This window comes from Calcarisporiella thermophila, assembly GCF_041956535.1.
Source record: "Calcarisporiella thermophila strain CBS 279.70 unplaced genomic scaffold VTP21scaffold_20, whole genome shotgun sequence".
NCBI classification, from domain to species: domain Eukaryota; kingdom Fungi; phylum Calcarisporiellomycota; class Calcarisporiellomycetes; order Calcarisporiellales; family Calcarisporiellaceae; genus Calcarisporiella; species Calcarisporiella thermophila.
In genome coordinates, this window is record NW_027192210.1 from 406,336 (window position 1) to 423,643 (window position 17,308).

At 40.8% G+C, this 17,308-nt stretch overlaps 8 protein-coding genes across 8 annotated transcripts; 6 read left to right on the forward strand and 2 right to left on the reverse strand.

The window, feature by feature from the left end:
* Positions 1-209: 209 nt before the first annotated feature.
* VTP21DRAFT_4947 (uncharacterized protein) lies at positions 210-2,904 on the forward strand (the record flags this gene model as incomplete). Its single annotated transcript, XM_069395414.1, has 10 exons — positions 210-249; positions 321-562; positions 650-763; positions 827-1,080; positions 1,148-1,283; positions 1,345-1,423; positions 1,498-1,711; positions 1,768-1,933; positions 2,001-2,369; positions 2,425-2,904. 10 exons carry the CDS (start codon positions 210-212, stop codon positions 2,902-2,904), a joined length of 2,094 nt encoding a protein of 697 aa, XP_069248563.1.
* A 625-nt stretch (positions 2,905-3,529) lies between these two features.
* Positions 3,530-4,732, forward strand: VTP21DRAFT_4948 (uncharacterized protein; the record flags this gene model as incomplete). The annotated part of the gene is made up of 1 exon (XM_069395415.1): positions 3,530-4,732. One exon carries the CDS (start codon positions 3,530-3,532, stop codon positions 4,730-4,732), a length of 1,203 nt encoding a protein of 400 aa, XP_069248564.1.
* Positions 4,733-4,971: 239 nt separating this feature from the next.
* On the reverse strand, positions 4,972-7,148 carry VTP21DRAFT_4949 (uncharacterized protein; the record flags this gene model as incomplete). The annotated part of the gene is made up of 10 exons (XM_069395416.1): positions 4,972-5,262; positions 5,321-5,425; positions 5,481-5,597; positions 5,667-5,700; positions 5,766-5,929; positions 5,996-6,111; positions 6,199-6,513; positions 6,595-6,635; positions 6,724-6,847; positions 6,923-7,148. The coding sequence occupies 10 exons, from the start codon at positions 7,146-7,148 to the stop codon at positions 4,972-4,974; spliced, it is 1,533 nt and encodes a 510-aa protein (XP_069248565.1).
* Positions 7,149-7,301: 153 nt separating this feature from the next.
* On the forward strand, positions 7,302-8,373 carry VTP21DRAFT_4950 (uncharacterized protein; the record flags this gene model as incomplete). The annotated part of the gene is made up of 7 exons (XM_069395418.1): positions 7,302-7,323; positions 7,394-7,569; positions 7,638-7,656; positions 7,718-7,812; positions 7,879-8,000; positions 8,066-8,205; positions 8,267-8,373. The coding sequence occupies 7 exons, from the start codon at positions 7,302-7,304 to the stop codon at positions 8,371-8,373; spliced, it is 681 nt and encodes a 226-aa protein (XP_069248566.1).
* A 288-nt stretch (positions 8,374-8,661) lies between these two features.
* Positions 8,662-9,291, reverse strand: VTP21DRAFT_4951 (uncharacterized protein; the record flags this gene model as incomplete). The annotated part of the gene is made up of 1 exon (XM_069395419.1): positions 8,662-9,291. The coding sequence occupies one exon, from the start codon at positions 9,289-9,291 to the stop codon at positions 8,662-8,664; it is 630 nt and encodes a 209-aa protein (XP_069248567.1).
* Positions 9,292-9,634: 343 nt separating this feature from the next.
* VTP21DRAFT_4952 (uncharacterized protein) lies at positions 9,635-12,131 on the forward strand (the record flags this gene model as incomplete). Its single annotated transcript, XM_069395420.1, has 3 exons — positions 9,635-9,679; positions 9,749-10,054; positions 10,185-12,131. The coding sequence occupies 3 exons, from the start codon at positions 9,635-9,637 to the stop codon at positions 12,129-12,131; spliced, it is 2,298 nt and encodes a 765-aa protein (XP_069248568.1).
* Positions 12,132-13,271: 1,140 nt separating this feature from the next.
* Positions 13,272-15,049, forward strand: VTP21DRAFT_4953 (uncharacterized protein; the record flags this gene model as incomplete). Its single annotated transcript, XM_069395421.1, has 4 exons — positions 13,272-14,126; positions 14,196-14,526; positions 14,610-14,812; positions 14,879-15,049. 4 exons carry the CDS (start codon positions 13,272-13,274, stop codon positions 15,047-15,049), a joined length of 1,560 nt encoding a protein of 519 aa, XP_069248569.1.
* A 615-nt stretch (positions 15,050-15,664) lies between these two features.
* Positions 15,665-17,222, forward strand: VTP21DRAFT_4954 (uncharacterized protein; the record flags this gene model as incomplete). Its single annotated transcript, XM_069395422.1, has 4 exons — positions 15,665-16,285; positions 16,350-16,515; positions 16,598-16,832; positions 16,904-17,222. 4 exons carry the CDS (start codon positions 15,665-15,667, stop codon positions 17,220-17,222), a joined length of 1,341 nt encoding a protein of 446 aa, XP_069248570.1.
* Between the last annotated feature and the right edge of the window lie 86 nt (positions 17,223-17,308).

Consider the following 17,308-nt stretch of genomic DNA (forward strand, 5'->3'; position numbering starts at 1 on the left):
GCTCAGGATCTAGATCAAGAAATAAAAAAATATGAAAAAGTAGTCTTTTCACATGGCTCGGTTTATAGTATTAGATTATTTCAGCTATCCTAGCGATGGGATATTATCGAGGATATGCTAAACCACCAAAATATCTTAAGCAATTTTGGTTTCTTCTAATCTCGACTTCGATACATCACAAAATCCGTCATTCTTTCATCATCTCAATCATGACAACTCGATCGAGATTTTTTTCAACTGCGAAAAAAGGTAATATACCTGTTGTTAATTTTCTCACATCATTTTTTAATTGGATCATTGGAAATATTCTATCTCTAAAGGTGAAAATTATGAGTTAAAGGCCGATTTAAATAGCGAATACCGTGACCGACGCAAGGACGCGGTCAAACGTGTTATCGCAAATATGACGGTTGGAAAGGATGTGAGCGGCTTGTTCCCAGATGTATTAAAGAACATGCAAACAGAGGATCTTGAACTCAAGAAGCTTGTTTACCTCTATCTGATGAATTACGCAAAGACACAACCTGAGCTGGTTATTTTAGCAGTGAACACATTCGTAAAGGTAAAATTTGATTGAACTGGTTTCAATTAATGAAAATCTCTGGAGATATCGCGTTAATTCACTAAATCCCAACAATTTTATATTTAGGATACGGACGATTCTAATCCATTGATTCGAGCACTAGCAATTCGCACGATGGGCTGCATCCGAGTAGACAAAATTATAGATTATCTTTGTGATCCACTGCGCAAATGCTTGAAGGTTTATACTTTGCTACGAAATTCATGTTCTCTCTCCTTATTTCTAAAATTCTCTATTATCCAGGATGATGATCCGTATGTTCGTAAAACCGCTGCTATCTGCGTTGCAAAATTATACGACCTTGATCCACAGCTTGCAATCGAGAATGGATTTGTGACAATGGTACAGGATATGGTGTCAGATATTAACCCGACTGTAGTTGCAAATGCGGTTGTAGCACTTATGGAAATCGATGAGTCGACTCCAGATCGAAAATCTTTTGTAATTAACCAAACAATACTCAACAAATTGCTGGTTGCACTCAACGAGTGTACAGAGTAAGCTTCAGAATTATTTTTTACTCAATATATTTACTTCAATACTATTGATATTGATACTTAATAGATGGGGACAGATTGCAATATTGACGGCGCTAAGTGAATATAAACCAGTAGATGCAAAAGAGGCAGAATATGTGTGCGAACGCGTACTACCGCGCCTCTCCCATGCAAATGGAAGTGTGGTATTGACGGCTATAAGGGTACTGATTAAGATATTCTTACTATATTTTATCTCTCCCAACTCAACTATTGTATTTATAGATTCTTCTTATTTACATGCGATCCATACACAACGATGATTTTTCCAAGCAATTAATTCGAAAAATGACTCCACCTCTTGGTACGCAAGATATCATTTTATTATTTTTATATTATGCACTTTTAACTTATTGTTAACACACCTAATTAATACAGTCACTCTACTTTCCTCTGCACCTGAGTTCCAATATATTGCCCTCAGAAACATAAAAATAATTCTTCAGAAGCGACCTGAGCTACTTAGTAACGAGATGCGTATATTTTTCTGCAAATACAACGATCCTCCGTACGTGAAGAGTGAGAAACTTGATATTATGGTTAAATTATGTAATGAACGTAATGTGGATCAGGTGCTATCCGAGCTGAAAGAGTAAGAATCTTGCTATATTATTTTATTGTACCCTAGCTAAATGCTTATTACTCTAGGTATGCAAATGAGGTTGATGTTGATTTCGTGCGTAAATCAGTACGTACCATTGGCCGATGTGCGATTAAAATAGAAGAAGCTTCAGAACGATGTGTAAATGTGTTATTGGATCTAGTCAACACCAAAGTGAACCATGTAGTTCAAGAAGCTATAATCGTTATCAAAGTAAACATAGAGAATCAAGTGTTTAAGTTAGCATTAATTAATATCGATATTTTTATTCTCCCAAAAGGATATCTTCCGGAAATACCCCCAACGATATGAGGGCATCATTGTTACACTCTGCGAGAATCTCGAAATGCTTGACGAGCCCGAGGCTAAGGCTGCTCTCATCTGGATTGTGGGAGAGTATGGAGAGCGAATTGAAAATGGAAATGAACTTTTAGAGTACTTCCTGGAGGGATTCAAGGATGAGAGTCTTATAGTGCAACTTCAGCTGCTGACGGCAACAGTAAAACTATTCTTAAAACAGCCGCAACACTCACAAGATTTGGTGCAGAACGTATTGCAAATTGCATCGACGGAGTGCGACAACGCAGACTTGAGGGATCGAGCATATATATATTGGCGCCTATTATCAACCGATCCTCAGGCTGCTAAGGTAAAGCCACTATTTAGTTTTAAAACATGCAATTTTTTAATGCAATTGAAAATAGGCAATTATCCTCTCGGAGAGACAACCTCCTTCTCTTGAGGATACTACACTTACTGGTGGACTTCTCGAAGAGCTTGTCGATAACATAGCTACTCTGGCTTCTGTCTATCACCGGCCACCAGAAACATTCCTTGGCAGCCAGCGGTATGGTGCTGATAATATTCAAAAGAAATCCATTGACCAAATTCATCGCGAGGAGGAGGAGAGAGCGACTATACCCGCTGCCGCTCAAATAATTAAAGGTGGGGTTGAGGATTTATTAGGTTTAGATTTTAGCCCCGCTGGTGGAATGGAACCTACTTCACCTTCGACTGCAACCTCAACACCAAAGTTGCATGAACTTCTGGACATTTTTGGAGGTCCAACCGACTCTCTATCCTCATCGATGCAACAGCAGATGCAGGGCGATGAGAATGGGTCACAAAATCGAGGGTTAAACATTAGTGGAGAAGGAAAAGAGATACAGGATTTATTGTTTTGAATATTTTTATACATTATATAACGAGGGATTTTACTGTTGATGGTTTTTCTTGTTCAATTTACATATTAACACTTGCTATTCTTTCATTTTTTTTTTTTCCTCGATGATGCCTGTAAAAGATGGGTATTGATTTAATTTTATTCTATTTTATTTTATTTTATTTTATCATTCTGATTTCATAAAAATTAAAATTGAAATTCAATTAGAAAATGTATAATTTGAAAACTCTGTGCTGAATTTCCAGACAAATCTGTAACGAAAGAAAAAAAAAGTTTAAATGGCGACGATCCCCGCAGAATCGAACGGTTATCTTTGGCATCCAACCTTCCCTTATTCCTCAATATTATAGTCTGATCTACAATATGACCAAACGAGCATGTTAAATGTAGAAATACACTCTGGATTATACGACCGGTCTTTCATTTATATTTTAATAAACTTCTTTACTTAAAAACCTTGAGAGCAAGCCTAAGAGCAAGAAAAGGTTTATGAATGTCATTACATTAATTCAAGTGGATGTCTGAATTATAATCTTTCATCATATATTTTCATAATATTGTATATACTGTGTAGATAGAAAGCCATTTATATAATTATTAGTCCTATTTGCTTATTCAACTGGATTATGCTCTCCCGTATTCCTCTATTCTCCTACTATTATCCGCTTAATAACTCGTTAGCATTTGCATCATTTTTTCGCGGTACCCCAAAAGTGGAGAGCCCGAGTACCCACTTGAAGAGGAGGGATCAAGAGAAACGTGAAGGGCAGCCGAATGATGCAGTGAAAGAGCCTGGTGCTGTAGCACCAAGCGGGAGTTCTCCATTATTAGCGCCTTCAGAAACTAATTCACTGCTATTGACTCCGCTGTCAAGTGTAAAAGAGCTTGAAAAAGACAAAGGACAAGAGATACCATCTCCGCCGATTTTGAGGAGCGAGATAACGGCAGCTGCTCTTACAGAACCACCACTAGTGGATTCAACTACCGTAACAGAAGGCTCACCAACCGCCGATGCTTCTAGTTCAGCCCTATCAAATCCAGTAAATGGTGGAGAGCTAAGTGTTATTAAAATGCCAGAGTTCTCAGCCCTGCAACCCGCTACAGTCTCCTCTAACCCTTCTGCAACTCCTCAGCCCAACCCTGACCATCATAATAACAAGCATAGTCGGCCAACTGAAGACAACCTTGATACTACCACCACTATTACCACCACTATATTTCCATCACCCACACTATATGTTTCTGAGTCCGAGGAAAGCTTGGCTACAGGCACCAGTGTTTTAACCACGGCCTCCATGGTCATGACCTCTATTTCTTCGAGTCCTAATGCACCACTTCTGTCTCCTTCGGAGCGAATGGATCTCCTTGCCCTTGTTATGCCGCTCGGAGCAGTTGCATGTATTTTCATCGTATGCATGATCATTTTGATCCGGAAACAGAGGCATCAGCTTGCTGCTGCGGCTGCAAAAAGAAAGCTCGAGAATACTGAAGTTGGGGAAGAAATGCAAAAAAAGCAAGAAAATGGAAAGTTAAGCTGGTGGTGGTATGGAGTTGAAACAGTAACTTCTCCTCTGACAGCTCTACGAGAAGCCAGAACTAAAGCGATCGACGAATCCGATACTACACCGATTGCAATTTCATACTCATCACTTCCTCTCTCTCATATTTCTATGTCATACCCTGTCACCTATGATGATACATTGCGAGTCGGAGAGTGGACCGAGGAGAGCAAGATGGAATCAAACATACAATTTCCGGCCGCCACCACGATGGATATAGGCACGGAAAAAGATTCAATCGAATGGCGGAGAAGTTACTTAGGACCTTAAATAGATTATATAGCTAATTTGATATCACCTTTGCAAAGCGATATAATAAGTTTATTAATTTTTATTCACAATAAACATTATCTCTCCAAAAATCTGTGAGCATACCCAAAATTTCTTTGTTATTTTTTACATCAAACCCACCTGTCCTGATGAGATAAATATAAAAATTTGTGAAGTATATAGAGAGAAAATAAATACATACAAAATTGGTCTAAGTCTAAAGTTAACATTCTCTTGGCCTATTCCCGTCCTGATTGGCAACAAAATTCGATATCCACTACTTCCTTTGGTGCTGTTACACTCAGAATAATAGGATCCTCCTTCCCGACTAGAACGTTATCTTCAATTCTAACCCCTATACCCTGATATTTCTTTGGATACGCATCGTCAAAAGGTATATAGAGCCCTGGTTCTATCGTAACCACCATCCCCTCGCGCAACCGTCGTACTCGATCGATATCGTGAGTGTCGTGTACATCAAGGCCAAGATAGTGACCAATATGGTGTGGGTATAAACGTGTAGACAAATCCTTTATAATAAGTATATTAAGAATTAAATTACCAATTCACTTTATGTACAATTCTTACACGTTCTGGTACTCTGATTCCGAGCTTCGACAGCTCTTCTCCCAGCATCCTCTCAGATTGTGCGTGTATTCCATTTAAAGAAATATTCTGTTTCTCTGTACACAACTAAGAAAAAAATTAGATTTTGAAATGTAAACAAATATCTATTTGAACCACATACTTTTATACACTGCTTTTGCACATTCAATACAGCTTGGTATATTTCTCTTTGCGGGTCTGAAAAACGTCCATTAATAGGCCAGGTACGCGTAACGTCTGAAACATAACCATTATATTCCTATTGCAATCAAGTATAAAAAACTTATATACGTGTATGAGAAAGTGCAAAATCGATCCATGTACATACCCCTCCGGCATCGACAAGCACTAGATCCCCGTCTCTGGATAACAACAGAAAAAAAAAATTACAATTCGATCCAACTAGTGGTGCTTATAAGATACTCACTTCATTACCATATCATTGGTTACATAGTGTATAGTAAGTGCATTTTGTCCACTTGCAACGACTGGAACGTATGCGAGCATCTGTGCACCGCGAACTCGACACTCGAAATCAAGTTTTGCATGAAGTTGATGCTCCGTCATACCAGGACGAGTAAATCTCATGCCCTAAATAGAAAATGAAATAATCAAGTTAACTAGAGTATATTATCCGGTCATGAAATAGGAAAATACCTCTATAAAAGCTTTTGCTGTTATCTCTCCCGCTTGTCGCATCAGAACTGATTCTGTGCGACTTTTTATTAGCCGTAATTCCTGGATCAGCGGGCTTAGTGGGCGTATGCTCTTATCTAAAGCATCACGCAACGAGGGATTAGCTTTCTTATGAGAAGACAATTTTAACGTATACAGCAGAGAGCGTATTAATGATTCTCTACCATGCGCAGTAGAAACAGCACGGTGTGGGGTTGCCAGTGTTTCCAGTGAGAGAATGCTTGGCTCCGCAGGTGGTATATCGAGAAATAGCTGACGTGTTGTGTCTCTTGATAGCTGCTCTTCGATATATCGGTTGAACGATGCAGTATCATAAGCTTCATCTGCACCAAATTTTTCAATAGCGCCATCAATTCCAGTGCGTGCGCCTTCCCACATTTCGATATCACGGTGACGTGGAGGAACAAAGAGAATCATTTTGTAGCCACGAGAAGAGCTGTTCTTTTCAAGAACAAGTGCTGAGTCAGGCTCGTTGAAACCTTGGATTAGACACGTAGAAAAATATATGTCTTGTCAGGAAGCAATACAAAATGAAAGTTACTTGGATCCATATATATTACCACATAGGTACCAAAAATCAGTGTTCTGGTGGAAAGGATAGCTAATTATGATGCAATCCAATATAATTATCGGTGAATGTTTAAATTTCCAAGGAAGCCTATACAGTGGAACCAAAAGTAAACACTCACAAAACATTATTCGACATATATCGTGTCCGATAACCAAGCGAAATCACCACACTATTCTCTGGGAGAAGGCTCATTAATTTTGAACGTCGCAACTCATATTCTATCGCAGGTATCCCAGGTGTTACTAAAATGGAATAAATATAAAAGAATAAATCACTACTGTATCAAATATAATAAAAGTTATTGCTTTAAATTTTACTCTCTCCCCTCTTCATCATATGTGGATGAGTTTCAGGTACAGGTTGTCCATATAATCTTTGCTTTCGTTCGCTCTTCCCGCTAGCTTTAGTAGATATTTTTCTTATTCCCGATAGCACATTTGAGCTTTGAGTGCAGGGTTGAACGAAAGATAGAAGTCGCATGCCGCGAATGGGGTTAGTAGATCTTCCCACCCCAAATGTTACTCGACACATAAAGCGATACATTTCTTTAACGGTTATAATTCTTACCACACTCCAGAATTTGTAAAACCTCACACTCCAAAATAGAGTCAAAAGATGGAGAAGTGGCGCAGATTTTTATATTTTCGAATACACATTACTTTCAATTTTTATAAAAATCTCAATTCATCTAGAGAAATGGCAAGCAAAAAAAGTAATGGTAAAGTCAAAATTCAATAACGAATAAGAATCTCAATCCCGTCTTATCAAACAACCGCATAATTTAATAGAACCAGGTTTACCGGTTAAGATTTATCTTATCCTCTACAATGCCCTTAATTACTTCGGGTGGGCTTACGTGCTCTTCCTCACTGTGAAAAGCCTCGTTAATACTGGCGATTATACTAAGACTTACGATGCAATTGGCAAGCCACTACTGGTAGTCCAAAGTGTTATGGCGCTAGAAGTAAGTATCTAGTCGAGCAGTGATTATATTTATAATAGCACTCATTTTTTTTATGCTTTACCCTCTAGATTTTCCACTCTCTTTTTGGTATATATTTCCATATCTTTTACAATTTCAAAACTATGCATTAAGTATTTTATTGGCATAGGGTTGGTACGCAGTCCTGTCATGACTACAATAATTCAAGTGTTTTCGCGCCTCTTCCTTGTGTGGGCCGTGGTTGATCAATTCCCTTTTCCCGAGGTTTTTTTTCCCTTATTTTCTCGATTCACAGAGACAATAATATGACAAATATTTGTCTATTTGAAGATTCGTGAGCATTGGGCATATAGCACAATGGCGATAGCATGGGCGATTACCGAAGTAGTGCGCTATGCTTATTATGCTTTGGGCTTGATTGGAAGCCAACCAGGGTTTTTAGTATGGTGCCGGTAATATACCAAAGTTTTCTTTTATTTTCAATCATAATCGATTATTAATTTTCTCTTATCTTTAGTTACACCTTCTTCTATATTCTTTACCCACTTGGTGCGGGTAGTGAGGCAGCTCTTATAAAATTTTCGCTACCTTTTGCAAAATCAATTAGTCCCCTTTTGTATTACGGTTATATTTTGATTTTGTTCACGTATATACCAGGTAAATTATCATTTTGCGCTGCATTGTGAATATTTAATACATGGTTGCTTGGGACTAATAGGTTTCTACACGATGTACTCGCACATGATCCGTCAGAGGAGGAAGTATGTAAAAGGTGGCAGCAAAGGTGCTACAGAAGCGAGCAGGAAGGCAAGGAAGATCGACTAAGGATTAAGGACTTTTTTGGAGCGGCTTAAAATAATGCTTAGTAAATTAAGTGATATTCCCATTATTTTCTTATTAGCTCCTTTTAAGAGTGATTATTGGAAATAAATTTGATTAACGGTTAAAGAATACAAAACTATAATAGCTGAAAAATATAAGCATTAATTCACAATAATATCAACTTTTGATTTGGCTGCGACTTTGTTATTACACACTCTCATTGTTGTTGTCATTATCAATTAATTATTTTTTCGCGTCATCATGCTGAGCTTGCAAATCTTCACTTTTTCTTTATTTCTGCAGTTCCTCTAGCAGCTTGCTGTGTAAAAAAGAATTAAGAATAAATAGCCCGGAAGTACCACTAACCAAGCGATGGGCTGATAGCATCGGCTGATAGGATTCGGGCTGAATTATCCCACCGCGCACTAGCACGCTCCCGAATATGTCCTCCGGATCAGGAATCCGGCCAAACGGTGCTGGATTTCGTAGATCAGGGATATGTAACCAGCCCTCTTGCTGATATTTAGCCATAGATATTATTTCATCGCTTTGGTGCGCTTGCTTGGAAATTACATTGTGAAGTAGATCACGGAAAAGCTCATTCTCAAGAAATTTATTGGGATTGAGACTTGGCGGAGTATCAGTTTTATCCCATTCACCCTTTCCTCCATTCACATTCAGCCAACCTATAATAGCCTTCTCTCGGTTTTTGCCAATCTGTTGCGGCGAGAGAAAACTTAAGGCATAGTATCGTGAATAATCAGGGCCAGCCTTATGATTTGGAGGCCCATGGCATGGGTGATAATAGAGGGAAGAGTGACCTTTTGGAATAATTATTTCTTCAGCAATAAAGAAGGGATATACGCTAAAGATAGTCGAAAATACCTTGATAACCTGGTTGTATGCGTTTAAGCAGGTCATGGAAAGGTCGGGAAAATTAAAACTTAGCATATATTAAGTATTTACCTGGATCAACTAAAGATTTTGGGATGTTAATATATCGTGGCGACGATGTACTGAAAGCTCTCCCTGACAAGCGGATATGTGTGAATCTCATTTTATTTTCCAATATTCCACCTCGACAACTCTTGCTTTAAAAATAATATATATTTAGAGTCGAGGGCAGTCACGCTATCTAAAGTAAAAAGTTTGCGGCCTTCTTCTTGAGTAGAATCAAAAAGCAGATCAATTAGGTCGATCCACTTTTCCCATCTATTCCGGCGGATGCATCAGTGGAGTACGACTCTTAAAAATTTAGTGTAAAATGGCGGCTGACAAGGTGGGGGTTAACAACCCTCATGATCTACCGGTGATTAACTTTGTTATTGTCGATGAGTATTCTTGTTTTAACCATTAATTTCAAAATTCATTCTCGTAGTTCTTATACTCGATACCGCCACAACCTCATCCTGCTGCATCCATGCATGCCGGCGTGCTTACAACCGCTCCAGCTCCCCCTCCTCCACCCCCGCCTCCTCCAACTCAATCAATTAACATAGAGCCAGCCATTAATATACCCCAGCTGGCAGATTTCGCCTCGTCTATGGTTTATGCTATGTGGCATACCCGACGTCCGTCCGTGACTTCTCTATATATGCCAGAAGGATCAACGATGAATTCATCCCATTCTAATTCTGACAGCTCATCTTCTCCGAGTCATGCATTCAAAAAATTTTGCACTCAAGTAAGATTTTCTCTTTTGCTCAAACATACTCCCTTACTCTTTCTATGTCTTTTTTTTCTCTTCTACTTTCTTCCTTGGCTTTTTTGATTTTGTTTTAATTTCCTCCTTCTTTTTCTTTTTCATCTTATAGACTTTAACAGCAACGCAATTGTCAGAATCTGTCGTTTTGCTTAGCCTCAAATACATTGCGAAACTACTCCAGAGTAATCCGGCTATCCAGGGTGCAGAGGGCTCCGAATATCGGCTCTTCACGGTTGCTCTCATGCTTGCAAATAAGTTTCTTGATGATAATACTTACACCAACAAAACATGGTCTGACCTTACTGGCCTACGCCTCTTTGAGCTAAATATTATGGAGATTGAGTTTCTGGACGTTTTGCGTTTCCGTCTCTTTGTATCGGTCAAGGAATTTAATGACTGGAAGTCGATACTCGATGCATTTCGTCGCAAAGAACGGGAAGCGCAACAGCGCCAATTTTATGAGGAGGCCCTTCGTAACTTTGGCCTGCTATCTTTCCAACAGCAGCAGCAGCAACAGCAACACCAGCAAGAGTGGGCCGCACATCAACATGAGGCTATTCGACAGGCTAATGCTGCCGCCGCCGCTGCAGCTCAGCGTCATCAACAACAGCAGCAGCAACAAAATGAGTATCAGCTCTATCTGCTCCGACAGCAGCAACCACATCTGCACCAGCCCGATTTTAGCAGGCCTCTGGTACGAATACCACTTATCTCTCGTCTTCCCCAACCCACCATGTACATGCTACCCACGCCACAGCAGACACCGCACACTACAATAGAGCCTCACCGAGCGCCCTCACAAACAGTAGTGCCACCCCCCCACCCCTCCTATTATTCCTCGGGCCATCCTAGTTCCAATTTTGCCACAACATGTCCAAGCAACCCAGTTAATCCAGCACCGGCTCTTCCTTATCCCAACGCGCCTCCTCCTCAGCCACATCATCACGCTACGACCTCGACTCTCCAATACCATAGTAATCCTCCGAGACCATCGCAACACTATCCGCCGCCCGCTCCATATCCTCAAGGAAATCAACTCCCATATGAAACTGTCCCCACTTTTGCACATTCTCCACAAAACATGAATCCTCACCATGGACTGGTCCCAGCAGTGGCCTCTCTCTCCCAACCGCCTGCTCAGAGCCACTACGCTCAAACTCCGCCGGAGCACCGACCCATTCCCACAGACCATCGGTCACCACTCCCAAGTTTAGCTCGGCCCCCTCCCTCGTCTCAACCCGCGCCTACAATATCTCTTTCACAGAATCGGCCCATCACAACCAAACAAGCACACGAATTATCCCAGATACAAATTCCACCTCACGATCCCTCCTCCACTAACATGGCTGTTGTTGCCTACAGCCTCACTGCAACGATGGCGGTAATGGTTCCCGGAGCTGCTCTCGCTGTTGCACGTGCTCTGAAACAGCATCAGGAAATGCAACGTTCATCAAGTGATTTGCGAGATAACGCCAATATATCATCCTCTTCTGAGAATCTGACTCGCGAAGAAGAGCAACGGCAAGGTAGGCGCGCAATGGAGAGTCTACAGAAGTGGAATGAGGAAGGCAGATCGGGAAGGATATTAAAGCAAGAAGGGGGAAGTCCGGACGTCCATCGCCCCTCTGAGAGCATCACAATGAACACTTCTCCAATGGCTTATACAACTACAACTGGAGATGAAAATAGAGGAGGATGGGCCACATCCCACTATTCTTCTGGCCATCAGCACCCACATCCACATCCACCACCGCCGACGCAGTCCACTGGCTCAGAAGGAGCTGGCGGTTATCCCGTCAGCTATCAAATGATGCCTCATTCTATTGCCGCCTCCGCTAATGTGCAGTCATTTCAACCTCCGCCGTACATATATGGTCAAGCGCCCCCGCCTTCTCAACAAGCCTCCACAATGAGTGTCTCTTCAGCAGGCATGGCAGCGGGCACTCAACCCCCCGCTACCTATACATATTACATGCAGCCCTCCATGAATTATGTGCCTGGAAGACCTCCGCCTGCACCCGAAAATTACACCTACCATCCTTCGTCTAACCGTTGAAGAGCATTTTGCAAATTTTTATTATTTTATGTTTGAAGATTCTCCGTTGACTCTATTAATTAACTCTTATTATATATGAGTGAACTTGAATTTTTTTTCCTGTGTATTTTCAAATATCTTTTATTTTGTTTCCAGTGTTTCCAATTGTTGCTTTATATATATTAGTTTTTTTTTATGTAATATCCCCTCGCAAGATCCATTCTTCTTGTTTCTTTCTTCCTTCCCCTCGGCATCCTCTTTGCTTGCGAATCTTTTCTTTCTCCCTATGATAGTGTGCTTATGGGAATTTACATTATTTTCTTCTAACTTACTCCTCCTCTATCTATAAAGTATATATATTTTATTATCCTCTTTTTATATATTCTGAATAAATCCATCAATCTAAGGTTGGTTGTACCAATAGCGGCGTATGCGTACGACCTCTTCTCTTCTTGAACTCATATATATCCTCGACCCGCCATTGGTGTCTCCAAGAAACACTTAATAATGGCTAAAAGTTATGGAATGAAGTTGTTCCCTATTATGTGCATTTGTGCAATTTTTTTCCTAGCTGCCAAGTGTTTAAGCCCTCTCACATGACTTTCAAGGTCATATCTACAATGAATATCTCTTTGCAGAGTAAGGGCGCTAGGAACTCCCCTTTCGAAAGGTAACATGTGGTGATGATAGCATTTGCATAAGCAGGTTGTGACTGTGAAAATCCAACCCCGCAATCTTATTTCTTTACTAATGCAAAGGAGAGAGCTTAAGGAAGCCCATGCGGCTGTCAGATCTGAACCGCACTAGACCGTAGCAGTATATCGCTGATGAAATGCGGCATCTTTCCGGTTCCGCAGCGTAACCTATTGTCTCTACGTCGCTCTCGTCATCGATAGAGATGAGGTTTTCTCAATAAATAGGCCAAAGTTTAGTAGTTCACCAATGACCACGCTATTTTGCCGCTTTAGCTTTTGTTCCCATTTCAGGTTAAGGCAAAAGACTCAAAGTTCGTGTTCATGATGGAGAGCCTCAATGTTATAAAAGTGCGCCCTGCTCTCTTAGCCATTTTTTTTTCCCTTGTCCCGTTGCGGCCCAACCTTTTTCTGTTTTTCTCATCCCACATTTTCTGGCTTCTTCTTCCTTCCAAAAAAAAAAGTTGCTATGAAAATTGTAAACAATATTTATGTGATCGGAGGTTTCGCCGCTGTTGCTGGCATATTATTTGGATTTGACATAGGAAGTAACAGCGGTGTAATCAATACAGTGCAATATAAGACTTACTTTGATCATCCAAATGAGACTCTCCAAGGCGGGATCAACAGTTCCCTCTCTGCTGGGTGTTTCGTCGGCGCGATAATTTCCAGCTACCCAGCGGATAAGATTGGTCGTAAGATGTCAATCATCCTTGCAGCCGCCATCTTTGTTCTAGGCGCCATCATTCAGTCTGCCTGTAACGGGCATGCGATGCTTATCGCTGGTCGTGTGTTGGCCGGGCTCTCCGTGGGAATGACTTCCAACATCGTGCCATTATATCAAAGTGAAATTGCGCCTGAGAAAGTCCGTGGTCGCCTAGTGTCAATACAACAGTGGGCAATCACCTGGGGCATTTGCATTTCGTTCTGGATTCAGTACGGCTGCTCGAAAATCGACGGACAAGCTGCCTTCCGTATCCCATACGGAGTGCAGGCTATACCAGCGCTGTTGCTATTTTTCGGTATGTTTTTCTTTCCGCGATCCCCTCGTTGGCTTATGGATCATGATCGGGAAGAAGAAGCTCTCCGTGTCCTAGCTGACATTCACGGGGAAGGAGATGTTAATCACCCGTATGTGCAGCGTGAATTCAGCCAAATTAAAGAGGCAATCCGATTTGATCGCGAAATAGCGGCGCGCTCTTATCTTGAGTTACTAAAACCTGGGTTGTTCAAGCGCGTGTTTCTTGGTGTAGCTCTTCAAGCTTGGCAGCAGCTGACGGGAATGAACATTATCATGTTCTATGTAGTATATCTCTTCGAGCAGGTAAATTATATTTTAATATTTCAGATTATGGATATTCAGTTGATACTGAACCAAAATTCCGATACAAAGGCGGGTAAAGCTGAGCAAGAAGCAAATCTTGTAGCCTCAGGTGTCAGTTACGTTGTAAATGTAGTCATGACGGTTCCAGCAATTATTTATGTAGATAAATGGGGGCGCCGACCCACACTTATTGCCGGATCTGCTGCCATGGCTACCTTCCTATTCATCATTGGAGGTATTATGGGTGGTATTGGCAAGCCGCCTGTTGATGATCCAAATTCACAAACAAAAACGACCGTTTCTGGGTGGGATATGCAAGGCAACACTGCTGCGACAAACGCGATTATTGCAATGGTATATTTCTTTGTTGCATCCTTTGCCACAACGTGGGGACCCATAGGTCTGTATTATCTCATAATCATTTAGAATGTCGATCTATTTAATTTATTATATTCAACTGTGTTTACTTTATAATGGACATAGGATGGATTTATCCAGCGGAAATTTTCCCAATGCGTGTACGAGCTAAGGCAACCGCACTTTCCACTGGCTCAAATTGGCTGTTTAACTGGATTCTAAACTTCTTTGTGCCTATTCTTATGAGCAAACTAACCTATGGGCTCTATATTCTCTTTGGAGCATTCAATTTCCTAATGACCGCACATGTCTTTTTCCAGTATCCAGAGGTGAGTGCATAGTCAGTTGTGAAAGAAAGCAATGCATATTTTATATTATTTTACCTTGATATTTAGACTAAGGGTCGTACGCTAGAGGAAATGGACGAGATCTTTGCAGCTGGTTATAGTCCATGGCGGAAAAAGAAGATTAATGAAGCAACCCGAGAAGCAAATCTCGAAAAGGGACAGGATACTAATAAGGAAGAAAAAGAGAAAGAAGAAGGTCAACCACCGGAGGTCGCGTAATAAAGGGAGAGATCAAGAGGTGACGATATTTAATGTATTTGAATTCAGGTGTGGGGACGTCGCTATTTAATGCCTTATGTATTTCATTATACTTTTTGCCTTTATTTCTGTCATGGTTGGGATCACGTCAATATGTTAATACTACCTCCTCTGCTTTTATGTATTCTGTATCCTTTTATTCAATCCAATAAAGGGGAAAGATTAAAGGGCTCTCATTATTAGGTGATTCTTTGGGAAATCTATTATTTCATCTTAAAAATCAAATCATATTGGCAGAGTTTGTATTGGTGATTACTGGGGCTACATTTTTTTTGGTATTGGGCTTTTAGGAAAGCTGGAATCTGAAGATTGCATGAATCTGAGTTCAAAAGAGTTTTGAGTCACACGTATGATAATCTCGAAGGAAAAATGATTGTAGATGGTAGGTAAACCTTATCTCACTTCACACCACGAGGACAGCATTTTTTTGACATTTGAGATAATATCAAAGATCTATATCCAAGTGCTTAACCCAGAGAGCAAAGCAAATACAGCGGGATAAATTTTTAGGGGGGGACTTCCCTACAGCTTTCTCACGCTCCAATTCTCTCTATATTTATTACGATATATCTCTAAATGGCTAGACAAGGAAACCGCATTCTCATTGTAGGAGGTGGCTGCTTTGGGCTCTCCACTGCTCTGGCTCTCTCTGGAGACCCTTCCCTCCACATTACGGTCTTCGACCGTGCCCAAATTCCGTCGCGTGATGCAGCCTCCAATGACACCACCAAATTAGTACGCATGGACTATGGAAATGACGTTCTCTACCAGGATCTCACCATCGAGGCCCTTCCAATTTGGCGCAAATGGAACTCAGAAGCCAGACGCCGGTACGGCCAGGATGTTTTCACTGAATCTGGAATCCTCTTTCTTTCTCGGGACCACTTGGGGGAGTATGAAAAAAGGAGTATGGCAAACTTATCTCAAGTGTTGCCTGAAGCTCTAAAGACGCTTTCGCACCAGGATGTACAGAGGGAGTATCCACAGTTCCATAGGCATTGGAATATTGGATATCTGAATAAACAAGACGGGTGGTGTTTTGCTGAGCTGGCTATCCGACTAGTTGCGGACATTTGCCTGGAACGCAAAGTGAAATTTATAGTTGGAAAAGCAGGAGAGTTTAAGAGTTTTGTGTGGAGGAATGGTAGAGTTTGCGGAATCATGACGCAGGACGGTGGGCAATATTATGGGGATAAGGTGGATGATAACTTGTTTTGATTATTATTTAAAAAATGCTTAGGTTAACGGGCAAACTACTTAGATTATTATGGCAATTGGAAGCTGGACAGGCTCCTTACTTCCAGGGATGAATAATATAATCACGGCAACGGGTCATCCTGTTATGCATTTCAAAATTCCCGAGCAACTCCGTGGTAGATATCTTTCAGATGTATTTCCAGCATGGGAGGCAGACACACCCAATACCGGTAGGATAAATAATAATATCGATCTTTTCTCTTTCTGTTCTCCTTTTCATTCCAACGCTTAATCGAAACTCTGCTATCACAGGTTTCTATGGCTTCCCCTCAAAACCTGACGGCGACTTAAAGATAGCTATTCATTCACCCGGTTATATTAACACAATCTCTACAAACAGCAATGGTGTTGTATCAGTTCCTCGAACCATTGTAGATCATCCTAATGATACTATCCCACATGAGATTTTAACCAAAACACGCGCTTTCTTACGAAATTGCCTACCCGAGATCGCTGACCTAGAAATTACAAAAGCAAAATTATGCTGGTATGGAGACCGTTATTGGATAGCTCGCGCAGTGATTTAAAATATCCAGAATTTTCTTATATATATAATAGGTATTGCGACACCTTCGATGGGAATTTTATCGCAGACTATCACCCATCACTTCCTGGTGTTTTCGTTCTCGCAGGTGATAGTGGTCATGGTATGAAGTTTCTTCCAGTAATCGGAGAGAAAGTACGTGGTATCATTGAAAAAGATGCAACCTTGTTGAAGAGGTATAGTGCGTGGAGTTGGAGAGAACCTCAAGTAGGTAAAGCAATAGTATTTGATGCCATGCGTTCCAATCAGAATGGCGATGATCGCAAAGAACTACGCGATTCGAGAATGGCAAGAAGTGAGGAGTTGTTCAGACACCAAACAGCACGACTTTAATTAAATAAATATATACATATTTATATGCTCATTCCACAATGGTTGACAAGGTTATTAACAAGGAATATACTGTATATCTCCTTGAT